At 51.3% G+C, this 20,870-nt stretch overlaps 1 protein-coding gene across 1 annotated transcript in view; it reads right to left on the bottom strand.

Moving 5' to 3' along the window:
• Positions 1 to 18,889, bottom strand: part of ACAP3 (ArfGAP with coiled-coil, ankyrin repeat and PH domains 3) — a 135,292-nt gene extending 116,403 nt beyond the window's left edge. Inside the window, exons 1-3 of the mRNA XM_015412255.1 lie at positions 18,687 to 18,889; positions 7,332 to 7,389; positions 1,911 to 2,030 (exon numbers count right to left, since the gene is read on the bottom strand). Of these exons, the coding sequence (XP_015267741.1) occupies positions 1,911 to 2,030; positions 7,332 to 7,389; positions 18,687 to 18,712 (204 nt within the window). The 5' untranslated portion in view covers positions 18,713 to 18,889. The remainder of the gene's footprint in view (positions 1 to 1,910; positions 2,031 to 7,331; positions 7,390 to 18,686) is intronic.
• Positions 18,890 to 20,870: the final 1,981 nt, after the last annotated feature.

The following is a 20,870-nucleotide window of genomic DNA, read 5'->3' as shown; positions in this document are numbered from 1 at the left end:
CTTTCCCTCTCTCTGCCTCAGTTTTCCCCGTCTGCGATATGAGGATAGTAATATTCTAGGCCTACATTGCAGGGTCGATGTAAAGGTGACTGCGACGATGTGCGTGGGGGACACTTGAACACCCTGTAAAGGTGTGAGGTGTAATTACGAAAAGATGCTAAGCCCCTCTGCACGCGCCTTCTGTGGACTGAGGGGAGTACGGCACATTCCAAAGAGAGCATGATGCTTCGGCGCATCGGTGAACAACACGGACCTCCATTTTGATGTTCTCAGAAGCGCTGCTCTCAAAATCCTTTCTCTCGCTGTCCCGACGCTGCTGCTTCCTCCCGCCTCCCCTCCCTCTCCGAGAGTTTATCCTCCTTCCCAAATAAACGGATGCTCGCTGACCTACTTCAGACGCATCCTCTCTCTCGGCTTCCTGGCTTTTCAGAAACGACATGATTCCTCGAGGCATCGAGCTCCTCGGATATTTTTAGCCAGCCAGGGATCCTTGCGCTGCGCTTAGCAAGAGTTACCAGATCCGTGCTGTTTTTTAAACAGCCGCAGTTGCAAGGAAAGGAGGGATTTGTGGGGAAAAACTGTGTATGCCATTTTCATGCGGCGAGCAGGGTCGTTTGCATACATTTGCATGCCCGATTCAGTGCCTTTCTGTATACCTTTCCTCTGGATAACAGAATCGTAGGGGTGCGTATTCATTTAGCTGGCATTGGTGGATCCGACTTATGGCGAACCCCAGATGGGGTTTTCAAGGCGAGAGATGTTCAGAGGTGGTTCGCCATTGCCTGCCTCTGCGTACTGACCTTCGACTTCCTTGGTGGTCTCCCATTCCAGTACTAACTACTTAGATTCTGAGATCTGAGAGATCGGGTTACCCTGGGCTATCCAGGTCAGGGCAGACGTTCAGAGGTGGCTTGCCACCGCCTGCTCCAAGCAGCCCTCAGTCAGAGCAAGAAGCAGCCAGGTAAGCTGCAGAGCCCCCCCTTGCCCCCCCCTGGTCCAAAACAGTCCAGTGGCACCTTTAAGACCAAGTTTTATTCAGGTACAAGCTCTCCCTCCTCTGCAAGGACAGATCTACAAGTCCCCCCCCCAATAGCTAGCAATCCAAAACAGTCCAGTGTTGCCTTCTGACACACTTCCGGTGATGTCAGGGTGTGTGGCATATGCAAATAAGTTATGCTACTGAGCTCCTGCACGTCTTTTTCTACGAAATGACCCCTGACTATGATGACTACTTATTATTCTATCCAGGGAAAATTCCCAGTTCCACTTTCACCACTAGCCCCACCCGAATGAAGGACAAGAACAGCTGAGAAGAAGAAGAAGAGGAAGAGGAGGAGGAAGAAGAAGAGGAGGAGGAGGAGGAGGAGGAGATTGGATTTATACCCCGCCCTTCACTCGGAGTCTCAGAGCGGCTTACAAACTCCTTTCCCTTCCCCTCCCCACAACAGACACCCTGTGACGTAGGTGGGGCTGAGAGAGCTCTTGACAGAAACTGCTCTATTTCAAGAACAGCTCTGACAAAACTATGGCTTGCCCAAGGTCATCCAGCAGTTGCAAGTGGAGGATTGGGGAATCAAACCCGGTTCTCCCAGATTAGAGTCCACGCACTTAACCACTACACCAAGTTATGATATTCCAAGAGTTTCGGACTACTATCTGGGAGATCTGAGTTCGAATCCCCACTCATGCGATGTAAGCTTGCTGGGGGATCTTGGGCCAGTCACACACTCTGAACCTAGCCTTCTTCACAGGATTGCTGTGAGGAGAAAAAGGAGGCAAAGAGAACAACGGAAGCCGCTTTGAGTCCCCCTTGAGAGAAAGGCGGGGTATAAATGAAGTCGATAAAATAAACTCTGCACATGTTCAAGGGGACTTGTTGTTCCAGTGCCGTGAGCCCTGCCCAGGCTTACCGAGATCATTTCGTCTTTCTTGCACTGCTGGGAGAGGTCCCGGACGCCGCCGACAAAATGCTTGTTGGTGACGATGTAGGCCTTGCCGGCGTCTATCATATTGCTGCATAGCTTCACCAGCTGAGGAAGAAGAGAGAAGAGAACTCAGATAGAAATCGGGGACAACGACAGCCATTGCTTTTTTTGTAGAAAAAGCCCAGCAGGAGCTCATTAGCATAATAGGCCATAGCCAACAGCAGAAACTCATTAACACATTAGGCCACACCCCAACAGCACAGCTCATTAGCATATTAGGCCATACCCCATGACGAGGTCATTTCCTGCAGGAGCGCACAGGAGTGGAGCTCCGGCAGTAAAGAGCCCAGGGGGTGGGCACATGCAACAAGCCCCGCCCCCTGTTCCCAGCAGCCCTCAGTCAGAGCAACAAGCAGCCAGGTACGTTGCAGAGCCCCCCCGGCCCCCTGGTCCAAAACAGTCCAGTGGCACCTTTAAGACCAAGTTTTATTCAGGCACAAGCTCTCCCTCCTCTGCGAGGACAGATCTGCACGTCCCCCCCCCAATAGCTAGCAATCCAAAAGAGTCCAGTGGCGCCTGAGCGGTGGTTGTTGCCTTCTGACACACTTCCGGTGATGTCAGGGGTTGTGGCATATGCAAATAAGTTATGCTAATGAGTTAGGCTAATGAGCTCCTGCACCTCTTTTTCTACGAAATGACCCCTGGTCCCATGCCTTCGCTTAGCTTGCCCAGGCGCCCCATAGCTGCAGGGAGCACATGCACAGCCCAAATCAAGGCCCTTCAGCTCTTGTCAACTTGGATAAAATTCAGATCTAGGGGGGAATACAGTGTAGCGGTTAGACCACTGGAATAAGTTTGTGGGGAGGTCCATTGCGTTCAGAGTTTGCTGAGTGACCTAAGACCTCGCTCTTTCTTTCTCTCTCTCTGACCGATTTCACACAAGCAGCTGTGCCGCCCTTGCTCTTCCTTTCCCCCTGATTGCATTCATCCATTTCCCACTACTTGCTGCGCGGCCACGTTTTGACCTGCAGCATCCCCCGATCCCCCCCCCCGCATCTTCGCGATCCTTGTTTTTTGAGATCGCGAATGCAATCGGGGGAAAGGGAAGCACGAGGGCGGTGCAGCTGCTTGTGGGAAATCAGTCTCTCTCTCTCTTTCCCCCTCAGCCTTGCTTCATTCACAGGGGTGTTGTGAAGATAATGTGACAGACGGACAGAGAAGGCCCCAGGTTCAGTCCCTGGTGTAGGGGTTTCAGGTCCAGGTTGGGAAATGCCTGGAGATTTAGGGGGTGGAGCCTGAAGAGGGCGGGGTTTGGGGAGGGGAGGGACTTCAACGGGGTACAATGCCATAGAATCCACCTTCCAAAGCAGCCATATTCTCCAGGGGAACAAATCTCTGTGACGTGATGTCATAGACTCCGCCCTCTGAAGCAGCTATTTTCTCCGGGGGAGCTGAACTTTGTAGCTCGGGAATCAGTTGCAATTCCAGGAGGTCTCCAGGCCCTGCCTGGAGGTTAGCGACCTTGTGTCCTACCCTGTCTTTGCACTGATTGTGTCCTACCCTGTCTTTGCCACTTTGGGGTCAGGAAGCAATTTTTCTCCAGGCCAGTTTGGCCGGGAATCATGGAGGTTTCCTGTCATCTTCTGGGTGTGGAGCAGGGGTCACTGCGGGTGTGTGTGTGGGGGAGGTATTTGTGAATTTCCTGCACTGTGCAGGGGGTCGGACTAGATGACCCTGGAGGTCCCTTCCAACTCTACGATTCTCTGATTCTATGACTGAGGGCAAAGAGATTTGCCTCCAAGACTGGAACGGGATTCGAGGCAGAGCCGGGAACAGACTAGGCCCCGGAACGCAGCTTTCTGCCTCCCGCGCTCCTCTCGCTCCCGTCATCTGGCAAGGCGAGTCGATGCTGGCAAGCGGCTGCACGCCGCTGCGTCCAATTCCAGATGCGGCTCCCGGTCACATCTGGCACCCAGATGGACACCAGTGGGGTTTGGAGCGAGCCCCTGGAAGGGAAGAAGGACACGCTTTCTGCAACGTGGCAGTTTCTCCCTCGCACAGACGCACACACCCACCGCTCTACTTGTACGCTGGGAGGAACAAGCGGCCGGCGTTCGCTGGCGGCCCGCTTGGGGGAGAGGGAATGGGGGCCTGCGTTCAGACACGAAGCCCACATTGTCAAAATTATCATCCACATGGTAGCAGGTCGTAGGAAACAGCCACCTCTACCAACCGAAGCGGCAATGCCAACGGACAGAACGGCTAGAGGGCTACCAGCGCTGGGGTTGAGAAATTCCCGGAGATTTGGGTGTGGACTGGAGCCCGGGGAGGGCTGGCTTCGGGGAAGGGAGAGATCTCAGTGGGGTACGCTCCCACAGATTCCGCCCTCGAAAGTGGCCCTTTTCTCCCAGGGAACTGATCGTGGTCATCTGGAGATGAGCTGTGTAATTCTGGGAGATCTCCAGGACCCACCTGGAGGCTGGCAACCCTACCACAGCCCTGGGGGGCTTGAGTGTGTGGACCTCCTGTCAGAAATCATAGGGTGCCCATGGACGGCTCGTGGATCGGATCCAGCGGGGCTCTTCTCCGGTCATTCAGCAAGGCTAACTTCAGCCTCAGGAAGTGCAGCGTTAAAAGGTATGCGCGGACGCACAGCTGGGGATATGATCTTTGGCACCCGGACAGGAACAGCGGCCTGGAAAGAGCGGCTGGCGGATCCTGCGGGCCGCCGAAAGCCAAATCCAGCCTTCCAGCCTGGAGAGCAAGCGGAAAAGGAAAGCCATCTCAGAGCTGGAATTTGCTGCCGAGAGCCGCCTGCTATGTGATGTGGGAAGAACGGGGGCAGCTGGGAAAGAGGCCTGAGGGCAGAGTCAACGCGCTGGTCAGCCTGCCTGCGTATCGCCCACTCCGGCCGGCAGAGGCTCTGCAGGGTCTCAGGCGGGGAAAGACCTTTTCCATTACTTGCTACACGGGATCTTTTCAGCCTTCTTGACTGGACCCATAGAGCACTCCCCCAATAACCTACAAACAGTCTATAATTGCAGGAAAGAGCAAGAGTCCAGTAGCACCTGAAAGACTAACAAAATATGTGGCAGCAGGGCTATTTTGGGGCAGGAACGCACAGGGACGGAGTTCCGGCCGGCTTCAGAGTTGGCCACGCCCACTACAGCTAAAACGTCTGTGCTCGTGGCTACAGAGGGAAGGCCTGGACAGCAAAAAAAAAAACCCGCGACTCTGAGGTGGGCAGGCTGTGGGGGGGAGGCCGTCTTCTGTGGCTTGTTCCCAGCTAGGCTTCCCAACCTCCAGGTGTTGCTAAAACACACATCGTGGCCTTTGGCTCTGCACAATAAGGCTGGGACGCACATCTGGAGAAACCATAAATTATGAGAACCCAATGTTGTTTTGTTTGTTTTAATTCCTTTTCTTACGCTCAGGGGTCATTTCCTGCAGGAGTGCACAGGAGCGGAGCTCCGGCAGTAAAGAGCCCAGGGGGCGGGCACATGCAACAAGCCCCGCCCCCTGCTCCCAGCAGCCCTCAGTCAGAGCAAGAAGCAGCCAGGTAAGCTGCAGAGCCCCCACCCAGCCCCCCCGGTCCAAGACAGTCCAGTGGCACCTTTAAGACCACGGTTTATTCAGGCACAAGCTCTCCCTCCTCTGCGAGAACAGATCTGCACGGTCCCCCCCCCCCAATAGCTAGCAATCCAAAACAGTCCAGTGGAGCCTGAGCGGTGGGTGTTGCCTTCTGACACACTTTCGGTGATGTCAGGGGGTGTGGCATATGCGAATAAGTCATGCTAATGAGTTATGCTAATGAGCTCCTGCACCTCTTTTTCTACAAAATGACCCCTGCTTACGCTCCTGGGCCTTCCTCTCAGGATTTTTGTGTGCTTATGTGGTCCCTCTGCACCATTTTACCTTCACAACAATCCTGTGAAGATAATTAGACTGAGAGAGTGAGAGAGATGTCTGGTCTGTAGGGCTTGCCAACTCCAGGTTGGGAAATTCCTGGATATTTGGAGGCAGGGCCTGAGGTGGGCAGGGCTTTGGGAGGGGAGGGGCCTCAGCTGTCATAGCATCCACCCTCCAAAGCGGCCATTTTCTCCAGGGGAGCCGATCTTTATAGTCTGGGAAACCAATTTTACAAACCACAAAAAAGATCTATTTTATTTCTGAAATGTTACAAATACACCAACCACATTATAGCAATGCCCCCCCCAAAAAAAATCTCAATGGGGCATAACTATAACTACCACATTGGGAGTCAGCTGGCCAAGGGTCACCCACCCAGTGAGCCTCATGACTGAGGGGAGATTTGAACCTGTGGCTCCCAGGTGGTAGTCCAAAACTCACGCTCTGTCATGCTTATGTTCCCCCCCCCTCAAGTGGGCATTTTGGAGCTCAGGGCGGGGGGGAAATCCACATTATAAGAACGTAAGAGAAGCCATGTTGGATCAGGCCAATGGCCCCTCCAGACCAACACTCTGTGTCCCACAGGGGCCAAAACCCAGGTGTCATCAGGAGGTCCACCAACAAGGCCAGAACTCCAAAAGCCCCCCCACTGTTACCCCTCAAGCACGAAAAATACACAGCATCACTGCCCCAGACATAAGAACATAAGAGAAGCCATGCTGGATCAGGCCAATGGCCCCTCCAGACCAACACTCTGTGTCCTACAGTGGCCAAAACCCAGGTGCCATCAGGAGGTCCACCAGCAGGGCCAGAACTCCAGAAGCCCCCCCACTGTTGCCCCCCTCCCGGCACCAAGAAGACAGGGCATCACTGCCTCAGACATAAGAACATAAGAGAAGCCATGCTGGATCAGGCCAATGGCCCATCCAGTCCAACACTCTGTGTCCCACAGTGGCCAAAACCCAGGTGCCCTCAGGAGGTCCACCAGCGGGGCCAGAACTCCAGAAGCCCTCCCACTGTTGCCCCTCCCCCGGCACCAAGAAGACAGGGCATCACTGCCTCAGACATAAGAACATAAGAGAAGCCATGCTGGATCAGGCCAATGGCCCATCCAGTCCTACACTCTGTGTCACACAGTGGCCAACACCCAAGTGCCATCAAGAGGTCCACCAGTGGGGCCAGAACTCCAGAAGCCCTCCCACTGTTGCCCCCCAAGCACCAGGAATACAGAGCATCACTGCCCGAGACATAAGAACATAAGAGAAGCCACGCTGGATCAGGCCAATGGCCCCTCCAGTCCAACACTCTGAGTCACTACAGTGGCCAAAATCCAGGTGCCCTCAGGAGGTCCACCAGCGGGGCCAGAACTCCAGAAGCCCTCCCACTCCACCCCCAAGCATATTACATCACTGACCATTTCCAAATCTAGCACTTGAGGCTTGAAGAGTCACAAGAAACTCCCCGCACGCACCCACCCACGCCATGTTTCCCCCTTACCTTGTCGAGCTTGGCTTCGATTTCCACAACATCTGTTTCCACCTCATCTATCGTCGCCCTGGAAAGGAAAAAAGAAAGGGAGGAAGCATCGTGAGCCGTTTGAAAGAGAGATGCTCAGCTGGTCAGAGATGGGTAACTTGGGAGGTGGGAGGCCAACAGAGTTGCCAACTCCAGGTGGGGAAATTCCTGGAGATTTGGGGGTGAGGACCTCAGTGGGGACGTGGCACCATACAGGGGAACTTAGCTTGGAGAAATGACGACTGAGGGGTGACATGATTGAGGTTTACAAGATTATGCATGGGAAAGAGCAGGTAGAGAAAGAGGTACTTTTCTCCCTTTCTCACAATACAAGAACTCGTGGGCACTCCATGAAATTGCTGAGCGGTCAGGTTAGAGCGAATAAGAGGAAGTCCTTCTTCACCCAAAGAGTGATTAACACTTGGAATTCACTGCCGCAGGAAGTGGTGGCGGCTACAAGCACGGACGGCTTCAAAAGGGAATTAGATAGGCATATGGAGCAGAGGTCCATCAGTGGGTATTAGCCACAAGGTATAGATAGGGACTCTGGGGCAAGTGATGCTCTGTCTTCTTGGTGCTTTGGGGGGGGGGGTCAACAGTGGGAGGGCTTCTAATGTCCTGGCCCCACTGGTGGACCTCCTGATGGCACCTGGTATTTTTGGCCACTGTGTGATACAGAGTGTTGGACTGGATGGGCCTTTGGCCTGATCCGACATTGGCGTCTCTTATGTTCTTATGTACAGACCACCCTTCCGATACATAAACTATGAAACCATAAGCTATGAAAAGCTGTTGTTTCGTTTCTTTAAAATTTGTTTTCTTATGCTCCGACGCTTCCTCTCAAGAGTTCAATGTGCTTATGTGGTCCCTCCCCCCCCATTCTACCTTCACAACAACCCTGCGAGGTTGATTAGGTTGAGAGAGCTTGTGTACGACTGGCCCTGGAGATGGTTGCCAACTCCAGGTTAGGAAATTCCTGGAGATTTGGGGCGAACTCACAGGATGACAGGGTCTGGGAAGGGGAGGGACCTCAGCAGGGGGGTACAATGCCACAGAGTCTCCCTCCAAATCAGCCGTTTTCTTCCGGGGAACTAATCTTGATAGTCTGGAGATCAGAGAGCCAGTTTGGTGTCGTGGTTAAGTGCGCAGACTCTAATCTGGGAGAACTGGGTTTGATTCCCCACTCCTCCACTTGCACCTGGCTGGATGACCTTGGGCAAGCCATAGTTCTGATAAGAGCTGTTCTTGAAAAAGAGCCGTTTCTGTCAGAGCTCTCTCAGCCAATCTCCTCCTCCTCCTCCTCAGCTGGAATTCCAGGAGATCTCCAGGCCCCACCTGGGGGCTGGCAACCCTACGAGTCATCAGGGACCATCAAAGACTATCAGGCCCGAACTTTCCTTTGACCAAGTACTACAAAAACACAAAGTTTGCATCAGCACCCCCAGGCCCCCAGGCCCGCAGCTACGCTGGGGCTTCCGGGGGCTCTGTCCCCGTTCTTAAAGGCACAGTCCCACAAGAATTTCTCCTGTAAATGCTTTTCCCAATCATTATAAACATTTTTTAAAGGTGTGCGCTCCTTTAAGCTGAGTGGGGTGCTGTAGTTGACTAATTCCTGCACTGAGCAGGGGGGTTGGAGTAGGTGACCTCTAGGATCTCTTCTAACTCTGTGTCAAGAAACTGGTCTCCTTTCAGAGCATTTTTCTGTCTGTTAGCTTTCTTGGCTATAGAAACCTGCCTGCTTGTTACCAGATTGTCACTTAGGCTGGCAGAAGCGATGAACTCGCAGCAGCTGAGAACTGTCATCTAAAGTGGTTGACGTAGGGTTCCCAAGTACTTACCACGATCCGGCAGGGGACACATGGTCCCCGGCTGGAACATTCCTCCCTGTAACGCACCATGCCATCGCCAGGAAGTGATGCTGGGCGACGCTCTGGCAATGGGGCTGAAAACACAATGGTACCATCGAGTTTCCAGCCCCATTGCTAGAGCGTTGCCCAGCGTCACTTCCTGGCGACGGCATGGTGCGGCGCGTCTGTTGTCCCTGCGGAAATGATACTGCGAAGACGTCTGTGTCCCCCGCCGAATCATGGTAAGTACTTTGGAAGCCTGGGTTGACAGCTTGCAATGTAGAGGTCTATCCTGGTAACAGCCTTCTATTGGCTAAATGTTTTTTTTCTTTCTGCACTGAGAACTTCAGCCCCACCAGGAAAAAAAATATGCTCCACAAGCAGAGGTCATTTCGGGGGGGATCCCGGGGGATCGCAGTTCCCCCGGGTGAGGTACGGGGGCGGGACATATGGCAAAGCCCCGCCCCCTGCTTCCGGCCGCCCCACTTCCGTACCTCATTCAGCCAGGAAGAGGCAGGAGAAGAGGGAGGGTAAGTTGCTTCCTCCCTGCCTCTTCCCACCCCTGCCTGCCTGGGGCCAGGGAGGGCCTTCGCGGGGCTTCCTTGCACTCCCGCCGGCCTTGCAGGTCCACCGCCGGGCCCCTCATGGGGCTCAGCAGTGGAGCTGCAAGGCCGGCAGCGGCCGGGACCGTTGGGGGCGGGGTGTGTGGCCTTATGACACACTTCCGGTGATGTCAGGGGGTGTGGCCTTATGACACACTTCCGGTGATGTCAGGGGGTGTGGCATATGCTAATGAGTTATGCTAATGAGTTTCCCTAGCTCTTTTTCTATGAAACGACCCCTGCCCACAAGCCACAACATCCTGGCTACGAGCTTGGGCTCCCCTCACCTGAATCGACAGACTCCAGCCCACGTTACTTAAAAAGCAAGCGGAAAAGCGACCGCCTGTACCAAAGATGCCTTTAGAGCGTCACTGGGGAGCTAAAGACCGGATGAGAGGAACCATTGGCCTGACAGACGAAATGAGAACTCCTGGTTTTGACTGGGACTCGAGGAAGGCCTCGGAGAGGAGAGAGAAGGCAGATCAAAACCACGAAGAGCCACAGACTCGAGCATTCCTGTCGGCTTGGAGGAGGCCCTTCCTAGCTCAAACCCGGCCTGCTCTAGAGACACAGCAATCCAGAGGCCGTGTCCAGGCGATCATTCCTGTGGTAGACCTCGATCGCGACTCTTTTAATCAGCAACAGAAAAACAACATATTTGGGGCTCCGAAGGAAGGTGTGGGTGGACAGGAATGGGAGAGGCAAGGCCTAGCGAGCCCGAAGGAAGTCAGCTGGTGTCAGGGCTGTACCGCTTCGGACCGCAGGTGGGGGAACCCAGAACGGAATGTTCTTCTACCCCTATCCCTACTCCTCCGCCAGATAGAAAACTAGTATGTCAAGATTATAGGCTAGATTTCTCGAAGCAGGGGATGGCGTTTGTACAAAAGAACATTCACCATAATAATGATAATGATAATGATAATGATAATAATAATAATAATAATAATAATAATAATAATATACTTTATTGTCATTGTACATAGTACAATGAAATTAAGATGCAATCATTCGGTGATCTACAACCATACTCATATACACTCACACAACCATTCACAACCATTCACACAACTCATCCACTGTCTGAAGCAGTACAGCCCGGACTAGGGTTGCCAATCCCCAGTTGGGGGCAGGTGATCCCCTGGTTTGGAGTCCCTCCCCCCACTTCAGGGCTGTCAGAAAGCGCCCCCCCCGCTCCATTATACCCTTTTTGGTTTGGGGGGGGGGGGGTATGTTTTGAGATAGAGGCACCAAATTTTCAGCATAGCTGCTGGTGCCTCTCCTGGAACTCCCCCCCCCCCAAGTTTCAAAAAGATTGGACCAGGGGGCCCAATTCTATGGACCCCAGAAGGAGTTGCCCCCACCCTCCATTATTTCCAATGGAGAGAAAGCATTTAAAAGGAATGTGATCCCTTTAAATGTGATGGCCAGAACTCCCTTCCAGCTTGTTGACATCACCTGGCAACCCTTGCTTCTGGCTCCACCCCCAAAGTCTCCTAGCTCCACCCCCAAAGTCCCCAGATATTTCCTGAGTCGGACCTGGCAACCCTAGCCCAGACACAACAGCGAGAAGGTAGATGGAGGCATCAAAAAATGACCAAGAAGGAGAGAATGGGGGCCTGGGGGCTACAGGGAATTCATGGGTCTAAAGGGGTTCGCTCTGCAAGGCAGCAGGGATGGGTATTTGCCAGAGTCCCAGGACTCAAAATTGGGAGGAAAGGAAGGAACTGAATGAATAGAACGAGGAAAGGAAACGTTTAAACCATGTTTGCAACCTGATCTCAATGCTAACAGCCAGGGCAGGTCCCGCCACGTGAGGGCTCTTCACCTTGAGGTCTTTTATGCCACTGACTGGATTCAAGCCAAGCTTTTCAGCCGTGTTCGCACATGCAGGAGAATGGGGTGCGAGCAGGGGTCATTTCCTGCGGGAGCGCACAGGAGCGGAGCTCTGGCAGTAAGGAGCCCAGGGGGGAGGGCACATGCAACAAGCCCCACCCCCTGCTCCCAGCAGCCCTCAGTTGGGCCATGAGAAGCAAGAAGCAGCCAGGTAGGTTGCAGAGCCCCCCCCCCAGCCCACCTTCAGGTACAAGCTCTCCCTCCTCTGCAAGGGCAGATCTGCACGTCCCCCCCCCCCAATACCTAGCAATCCAAAACAGTCCAGTGGAGCCTGAGCGGTGAGTGTTGCCTTCTGACACACTTCAAGTGATGTCAGGGGGTGTGGTATATGCAAATAAGTTATGCTAATGGGTTATGCTAATGAGCTCCTGCACTTCTTTTTCTACGAAATGACCCTTGGGTGCGAGAATGCCAAGATGGTAGGGCAGCAGTGTTCCCTCTAAGCTGAGTTAGTGTGAGCCAGCTCACAGGTTTTTAGCCTCCGGCTCACACATTTTTGTCTGAGCTCAGGAAGGATGGGCTCCAGAGCAAACTAATTTATGCAGCAGCCAAATTGCTCGCTCACAACTTTAATACCAGTGGCTGACAAAGTAGAACCTTTGCTCAGAGGACTCCACAGCTTAGAGGGAGCATTGTAGGGCAGCCTGCACTACTACTTCTGACTGGGAGCGGAGAGTATATCCCATTTAGAAGGCTCCCCCCCCATCTTTCAAAAAAGGCCCTGCAAAAGGAAAACCAGCACAGCAAGCAAGGAGAGGGAAGGTAGAAACTTCATCCCTGCTGAGCTAGATTTCTACATGCGGGGAAACGTATTCATTATTCATTTTAGATATTCATTTAAAGCATTCCTTCCTCGTGGTGCTCAAAGAGGCTTACGAGCTAGATAAAATGCCTAACATAAAATACATAAAAAAACAAAATTTAAAATCAAATGTTGGACTGTCGGTAGCAATAGAATCGGCCCTGAATAAAACCGTCTTCAGCTGCCTTCTAAAGATCGACCGTGAGGAGTTCAGGCACACCTCCCTGGGGAGGCAGCTCCATCATCGAGGGGCTGCCACTGAAAAGGTGTGTGCCCGTCTGGGCCCACCAAAGAAGCTTCCTTGACTGACACAACAGTCAGGAGTGCCTCTCCCTGTAATCGTCATTCCTGGGCAGGAACGTGTGGGAGAAGATGGTGAAGGAACATTAAGAACTGGATTCAGCCCCCCTACATCCTAAAGTGGTACAGCCCACTCAAGAACCTCCAGGCCCCGCCACCTAATATTCCTGCCTGTGTGACTGGGTTGCCAGCGCTGGGTTGGGATATTTTGGGGGTGGAGCCTGAGGAGGGTGGGCTTTGGGGAGGGGAGTAGAGATGTGAAGGCCCGGGAAAAAAACTTTTTCCCCCCGTTTTTTTCCTGAAGCCTTTTTTCCCCCCTGAAAAATTGGAAAAATTGAAAAAAAAATTGATTATGGAATGTTTTATTTTAACATGAATAAAATATTTTAAGACAAGGTGTTCAAATATTTTCCAAATCATTTCTAAAATATATATATATGTTATCAGATTGATCTAATTTCTGTGTACTGAGGACAAGCAAGTCCTAGGTTACAAACTGAACCCTCCAATGCAAGAACAAGATGCATTTCTTCCTTTAGGAGGTGCGATTGTCAGAAGAAAATTAAAAAGTTTCAGTTTTGTTTTTGCATGTGGGTGGGTATTCTGTTTGAAATAATTGTTTGGATACACTATATTTTTAATATGCTAGTTGTGATAATTTCATGCCAAGTAAAAATGTCCATAGTCATATTTTATGTTCCTAAAGCAACAGAATGACTTTCAATCTAGAAAAGACAAAAGAAATGCTAATATAGCATTTTTTCAATTTTTCCGAAAATTTCCGTTTTTTTCCGGGGGGGAAACGGTGTTTTTTCCGAGCTTCAAAATTTCCGGAAATTTTACATCTCTAGAGGGGAGGTTCCTCAGCAGGGTATAAAGCCATAGAGTCCACCGTCCAGAACAGCCATCTTTCTCCACAGTAACTGATCTCGGTTGTCCGGAGATCCATTGTAATAGCGGGAGATCTCCAGGTTAAGAGCCAGTTTGATGTAATGGTTGGGAGCGCGGACTCTAATCGGGGCGAACCGGGTTTGAGTCCCCACTCCTTCACACGCAGCTGCTGGTATGACCTTGGGTCAGTCACAAGTTCTCTCAGAGAGCTGTTCTCAAGAGCAGTCCTCGAAAGAGCTCTCTCAGCCCCACCTACTTCACAGGCTGTCTGTTGTGGGGAGGGGAAGGAGATTTTAAGCCGCTCTGAGACCCCTTCAGGTAGTGAAGGGCAGGGTATAAATCCAATCTCTTCTTCTCTTTTTCTTCTTCAGGTGCCACCTGGAGATTGCCAAGCCTAGTGTGTGAACCAGGCCCGAATTCCAGACCGGGTTTGGCGGTGTGTGTGACCAAGACCACACCAAGTGCTTTGGGGATCTGCTTTCTTTCCAGTCTGGAGATATTTGCAAAAGTGATGTTTTCAAGCTAAGGTTAGCATCCACTCTCCAACACCCCAACCGCCCTGCAGAAAATCCCGACATTCCAGTCAGCCTTGGGGTGGGGGGAGACATTCCCAGGCCATGATCTGTGGTGGTGGTGGTGGTGGTGGTGGAAATCCACTCTGCTGTCAAAGCATGGGAAAGCCGAGCGTCTTTCTCCGGGAGCTCATTCCTGTGGCCGAGCCAGACAAGGAGGGCTCTTTGAAACAGTACCTGGAGCTGTGGTCAGCGGTGTGGCCATCTTGTCTGCCTGATGCCGCCTGGCCAGAGCCCAGCGGGGGACCGACTATTAGCCTTGCGGTTTCCTTGCAAAGTGGAGAGGCCTGCAAAGTGTCTCCGCTCTGCTCTGGGATCTTTCCTACTCCCTCCCAAACGCCACCTCCTCCTGCCCCTCCTCTCTCATCCCAGAACTCCTTCGGGACGTTCCCCAAGATCCACTTTTCCAGCAAATCCAACCAAGCCTTATCATTATGTTCCCTCTAAGCTGTGGAGTCTTGTGAGCAAAAATTCTACTCTGTGAGCTACTGGCATTAAAGTTGTGAGTGAGTGATTTGGCTACTGTATGAATTAGTTTGCTCTGGAGCCCTCCTTCCTTTTTTTTTTTAACAGACACACAAATAAACAACCACCACCAACATCATACCCCTCTTCTTAACTGTAGCTAATATCTTCCCATGTCTCCTTAATCAATTTGTTTAATTAATTGCTTGATTTTACATTCTCTCTGTCCTCATGTACATCAAATAACATTTCTAGTAATATTCCTGGTCAACTTAAGTTTCAACTATCTGGATTTCTTAATTCCTTCCTAAGACAAAAATGTGTGAGCTGGAGGCTAAAAAACTGTGAGCTAGCTCACACTAACTCAGCTTAGAGGGAACACTTACGGCTGGTTATTACGGAAGCTGTTGAACAGGCCACTTTCCCGCTTTGGAAAAGGTCTCCGGGAAGCTTGCAAAGAATGACAATACCCTTTGCAATGCGTTTAAAGCAGTGAATGTGAACGCGCATGAAGCGGTCTTCTACTGAATCCGACCCTCGGTCCATCACAGTCAGCAGGGCTATTTTTGGGCAGGAACGCACAGGAACGGAGTTCCGGCTGGCTCCTGAGTTGGCCACGCCCAGCAGGAACTCATTAGCATAATAGGCCACACCCAACAGCAGAAACTCATTAGGGTTGGCTACATTAGGGGTGTGTGGCCCAACATGCAAAGGCGTTCCTGCTACAAAAAAAGCCCTGGGTTTGGACAACAAACAAGGTAAACAGAATAAGAAGGGAAAGGTGGGTGTGGCTGGATGACCACACTTCTGGTGACATGGGGGTGTGGCCTAATGTGCTAATGAGCGGTGCTGTCAGGGTGTGGCCTAATATGCTAATGGATTTCTGCTGTTGGGTGTGGTCTATTATGCTAATGAGTTCCTGCTGGGCTTTTTCTACAAAAAGAGCCCCGACAGTCAGTATTGCCTACTCAGACTGGCAGCAGCTCTCCAGGGTCTCAGGCTGCTGTGGTCCTTCCCATCACCTATCCCTTTCTAACTGGAGAAGCCAGGGATTGAACCAGGAACCTTCTGCACAACAAGCAGGTGCTCTTCCACTGAGCCACAGCCTCGTTTGCAACGTCACAGAATCTGACACCAGGGCAAGGAGTCCGTTGGAAGACCTTCCAATGTTTTTAAAAGAAGTCTTTACTTGATGCCAAAACGCTTTGGGTTACGGGGCTAATTCCAGGGGGAGGCAGCTTCAAAAAGAGGGGGCAATTCATCCCGCCACTGCAAACCAACCCAATCCAACCGCTATACCAGTCTGGAGTACTGGTTAGGAGCGTGGACTCTAATCTGGGAGAACCAGGTTTGAGCCCCCACTCCTCCACACACAGCCAGCTGGGTGGCCTTGGGTCAGTCACCGTTCTCTCGGAACTGTTCTGGAAAGAGCAGTCCTCGAAAGAGCTCTCTCAGCCCCACCTACCTCCAGTGTTCCCTCTAAGCAGAGTTAGTGAAAGCTAACTCACAGTTTTTTAGCTGCCGGCTCACACATTTTCGTCTTAGCTCAGGAAGGAGGGCTCCAGAGCAAACTAATGTATGCAGTAGCCAAATCGCTCGCTCACAACTTGAATGCCAGTAGTTCACAAAGTAGAATTTTTGCCCACGAGACTCCACAGCTTAGAGGGAGCATTGCCTCTCAGGTGTCTGTTGTGGGGAGGGGAAGGGAAAGGAGATTGCAAGCTGCTCTGAGACGCCTTTGGGTAGCGAAGGGCGGGGTATAAATCCAATCTCTTCTTCTTCTATGGCAGAGGGGGTGACTGACTTCCTAGCCAAGGTTCTGTGCCTACTCCAGGAGAGAAGGCCGAAAGGGGGAATGAGAACCCAGATCTGAGGTGACTTGACTTCATGGGGCACAGCTCTAACAATGAGGAATTTCAGACAGACGATATAATCCGGAAGAGGAACGGTTCCCAAACAGTTTCTGCTTGAGCCACCGGAATATATTTGTAATTTCAGACACAAACGCTTCTGTCCCGTTTAGGAAATGGGGCTGAAGCATTTTACCTCTCAACTGCTTCCAAGTAGTCTTCAGTTTCCTCTCCTGGTTCCAATGCGCTTTTTCCCACCGTTTTTCGCCCGCGTGGGCGATCTCCAGCTTTTTTTTAAACGTTTGCTTTATATCAACCCCATTGGAATGCCTGGAGTGTTTTGTTATAGTGCTATAGCGCTATAAAGCAAACGTTAAAAAAAAAAAGCCAGATTACCCGCGCAGGCGAAAAATGGCGGGGGGAAAGGGGGGGAAAGCGGTGCAGTCTGAAATGGCAAACCGCTTCAGATCCAGCTCTTTACTGGATGGGGAGAGCCATGTGTGAAATGGCAGCCCTATACCGGTTTACTCCATGACGGATCAAAAACAGCTTCAAAATGGGTTAAAAAGGGTAATGTGAAATTCCTCATTATTTATAAGGCCAATGGTTAAGAAGAACAAAGCCAAGAAAGAGGAGAAATTCTTCTGCTCCCTTCTATAGAGGCATTTGGCAATGACACCACAGATGGGAAGGGGCTTGAGATCCCCACGTCTCCTGTCTACACATCTCACTTGGTAATACATTTGGCAACTCCACCATCAAATACCAAGAAAACATGGAATACGTTTTGGATTCCAGCAAAGATGAAAGAATGTACACTGCTTTATTTGCTGTATATTTGGTTTATAGTCTGTTAACGGCATCCCGTTCCCGGCTTCTTTGCTGTTGGTTTCATCATCACATTTATACTGCCTTTACATCTTCCATGGTCTTTATATGCAATTTAGACACACAACATAGATAGTTTATATGGATAATCACATATACTATGGATTTAAAATAAAGGTAAAGGTTCCCTTGCTCGAAAGCCAGTCGAATCCAACTCTAGGGTTGCGGTGCTCATCTCCGTTTCAAAGCCGAAGAGCCAGCACTGTCTGAAGACATTTCTGTGGTCATGTGGCCGGCATGTCTAAACACCGAGGCGCATGGAACGCTGTTACCTTCCCACTGAAGTGGTACCTATTTATCTACTTGCAATTTCTTGCTTTCGAACTGCTAGGTTGGCAGGAGCTGTAACCAGAGACGGGAGCTCACTCCGTCATGCGGCACACTCGGGTCTCGAACTGCTGAACTACCGACCTTCCACAGCCTGCGGTTCAGGGTCTTAACCTAACCGCTTGAGCCACCGCAGCTCCAATTTACAGACACACAAACAAGGTTGGAAAATGTGTGCATTTTAGTGCGGAAATTCCGCACAAAGAACTATAAATAATAAACTATAAAGGACCACGGTTTCAATTCGCGCACAGGCCAAACAAAATTGGAACACGAATTTTCCAGTCAGAAAAGATTCGGGATGAGAAAAACTAAGCCTACTCTAGATTTCAGGCTACCTTGTTCTTATCAGATCTTAGAAGCTAAGCAGGGTTGGCCCCTGTTAGTATTTGGATGGGAGAACACCAAGGAATTGCAGGGGTGTGAGTTGGGGCAGGCAATGGCAAACCACCTCTGAATTCCCATGAAAACCCCATGGAGGTTTCATGACGGGGAGCCCACCATAATCTGTGGTGGTTTCCACACAATTCCAGGCAATAAGAGATTGGATTTATACCCCGCCCTTCACTACCCGAGGGAGCCTCCTTTCCCTTCCCTTCCCCACAACAGACACCCTGTGAGGTAGGTGGGGTTGAGAGAGCTTGTGAGAGAACTGCTCGTGAGAGAACAGCTCTGAGAGAACTTGTGACTGACCCAAGGTCACACCAGCAGCTGCATGTGGAGGAGTGGGGAATCAAACCCAGTTCTCCCAGATTAGAGTCCGCGCTCCTAACCACGAGAACCAAACTGTCTGAAAAGTCAAAGAAGGTTACCACAGAGAAAGACAGGCAGGCAGACAGACAATAGAAGCCATTTTCAATAGGCCAGTATTATTGAAGAGCATATAAGAATGAGTTGTACCTGATACAGGAGAACCCGTGCCCCATCTGATACAGCTAAGACGTGTCCAACATTGGTCCTTGTTTGTAATATGATTGGGTCAGAACCCTGGAAATGACCCCCGATTCCCCATAAGGAAGGCCCGAAGCTGGTCTTGAAGATCTACAGCCTCTTCTGAGCTTGGGAATGCATCTCCAGTCTGGCCAATGCAACCTGCCTCGGGAAAGAAGACGACGGCAGCCCGCAAAATTCCCATGGAGGTGAATCAGACACTTGAACAGGACGTGCTTCGGAGACAACCTCAGCACCAGCCATCACAGAGAGCCACGTGAAGGTGTGCGATCGCTCCGCCCTTGCCTCGTAATGCTTCGGCCTGTTTTGGCAGAAGTTTTTGGAACCTCGCCCTCCAAGGTTGTCAGGCTACAGAACGCTGTCGCATAACTCTCTGTGAGAAACCTGTGACTGCGATAGTAATGATAGCAGGAACCAATGTGCTCCAGGAGTCGTTGCACATGGGGAAGGAGTGCTGGGGAACACCAAGCAGAGGGCAGAAGCCGTTTTGAGATCCGCTGCAGTTAAGAGCCACAAGGTGTGCCAGAAACTGATTTTGTAAAAGGGTGTGTGGGCTCTCCTTTGCTGAAAGTGTCAAAGAAGAGGTTGAATGGCCATCTTTGGCGGATGCTCTTAGCCTCACCAAATGGCCATTTTCCCGGTGGCATAACCGGTTTCCTCCCTTCTGGCCAATTGCCAGATGAGGGCTTATTTAATATAATGGAGGATACAGGTTTGTTTTTAACCCTTCAGCGCTTGTAAAGCAAAGGAATTTGCGGTGCAGTGTCATTAAGACACGAATATTTCTTTCATGTTCAAAATGATGGCTCTGGTTCGTCATGCTTACTTGGGTCCTTTCCGCAATTGCCCGCCCCTCCGGATTTTCTCAGTGTTTGAGTCGGGGCAATTTAAGTCCAGGGCAAAACAGCATCCAAATAACCCGGGGCAACAGCAGGCTGAAACCGGGCTGACGACTGAAGGGAGGGAATGTGATGCAGAATGGGGGGGAAAACCCAGAATAAAAAGAAGGTTGAACTCAATTTTAGTGCAGAATGGGAGGGGAAAACCTGGATTAAAAAGAAGGTTGAATTCGATTTTAGTGCAGAATAGCTTGCAGGACACCACGATGAACATGGATTAAAAGGAGAGCGCAGAAAGGGCATTTCCCCCTTGTTCACTCTTCAGTTCCCATCGTGCTCTGGGCTTTTCCGCCTCCACTGTGATAGAAATTCTTCCACTGACCCGCCACAGGTGCCAAAATACTTGGAAGTCGGAAGTTGACCCTGACCTGGGTAGCCCAGGCAAGCCCAATCTTGTCAGATCTCGGAAGCTAAGCAGAGTCGACTCTGGCAAGTGCTTGGATGGGAGACCTCCTTGGAATACCAGCAGTCGGGAGGCGGGGGCAGGCTTTATCCAGCCCCCTCTCTAAATAGCCTCCAGGCCCCCAGTAGGGGTCAGTCTATTTTTGTTTCTGTTTTGTTTCTGGTTTTGCATCGCTTAAAACACCTTCATCATGCTACATGTTAATTTGCTGTTCAGCCATCCAGAAGTTTCAACCTGACCTCCCATTCACTGTATTTGAAACAGTGTGCTTTGCACATGAAAGCTGAATACCCTGAATAAACCTTTGTTGGTCTTAAAGGTGCCACGGGACTCTAAATTTGTTCAGGTGTACACACAGTCACCAGAGCTTGCCATGACTTCCAGGGGCACACACACTCACATGCACACAAATGAAAAATACGAGAGAGAGAGAGAGAGAGAGAGAGAGAGAGATCGGAAGTTGACTAGCAAACTTCTATTCTGGGCTCGATCCAGTGCATGCTCTGTGATCCATTCCCATGTGGCTCTTGATGCGTCCACCTCGCCGATCCTGGATGTCTCAAAATCGTGTTTCCTAACCATGCAGGCTAGCACGAGTTGGCTTGGCCTCCTTTCAAACCAGAATTCCCTTTGGCCGAGTGTGTGCCTCTCTTTCCTTCTCTGGTTTCCTTTAGCAGGAGGCCTGTCATTTCAACAGCGAGCCGTTCTGTCTCCCCTCGACGGTGCGAGGCGTCAACGCTCCATGCGCCGACCGGTGAGAGTGGTCCACTCCCTAGCCACAGGAGTGCGGCAACGTTCTGGGCCTCCCCGCTGAGGGGAAAAAACGGTCCT

The sequence above is a fragment of the Gekko japonicus genome, unplaced genomic scaffold (assembly GCF_001447785.1).
Source record: "Gekko japonicus isolate JY-2015 unplaced genomic scaffold, Gekko_japonicus_V1.1 scaffold2890, whole genome shotgun sequence".
Lineage (NCBI taxonomy): Eukaryota > Metazoa > Chordata > Lepidosauria > Squamata > Gekkonidae > Gekko > Gekko japonicus.
This window is presented reverse-complemented; position numbering and strand designations above follow the sequence as displayed.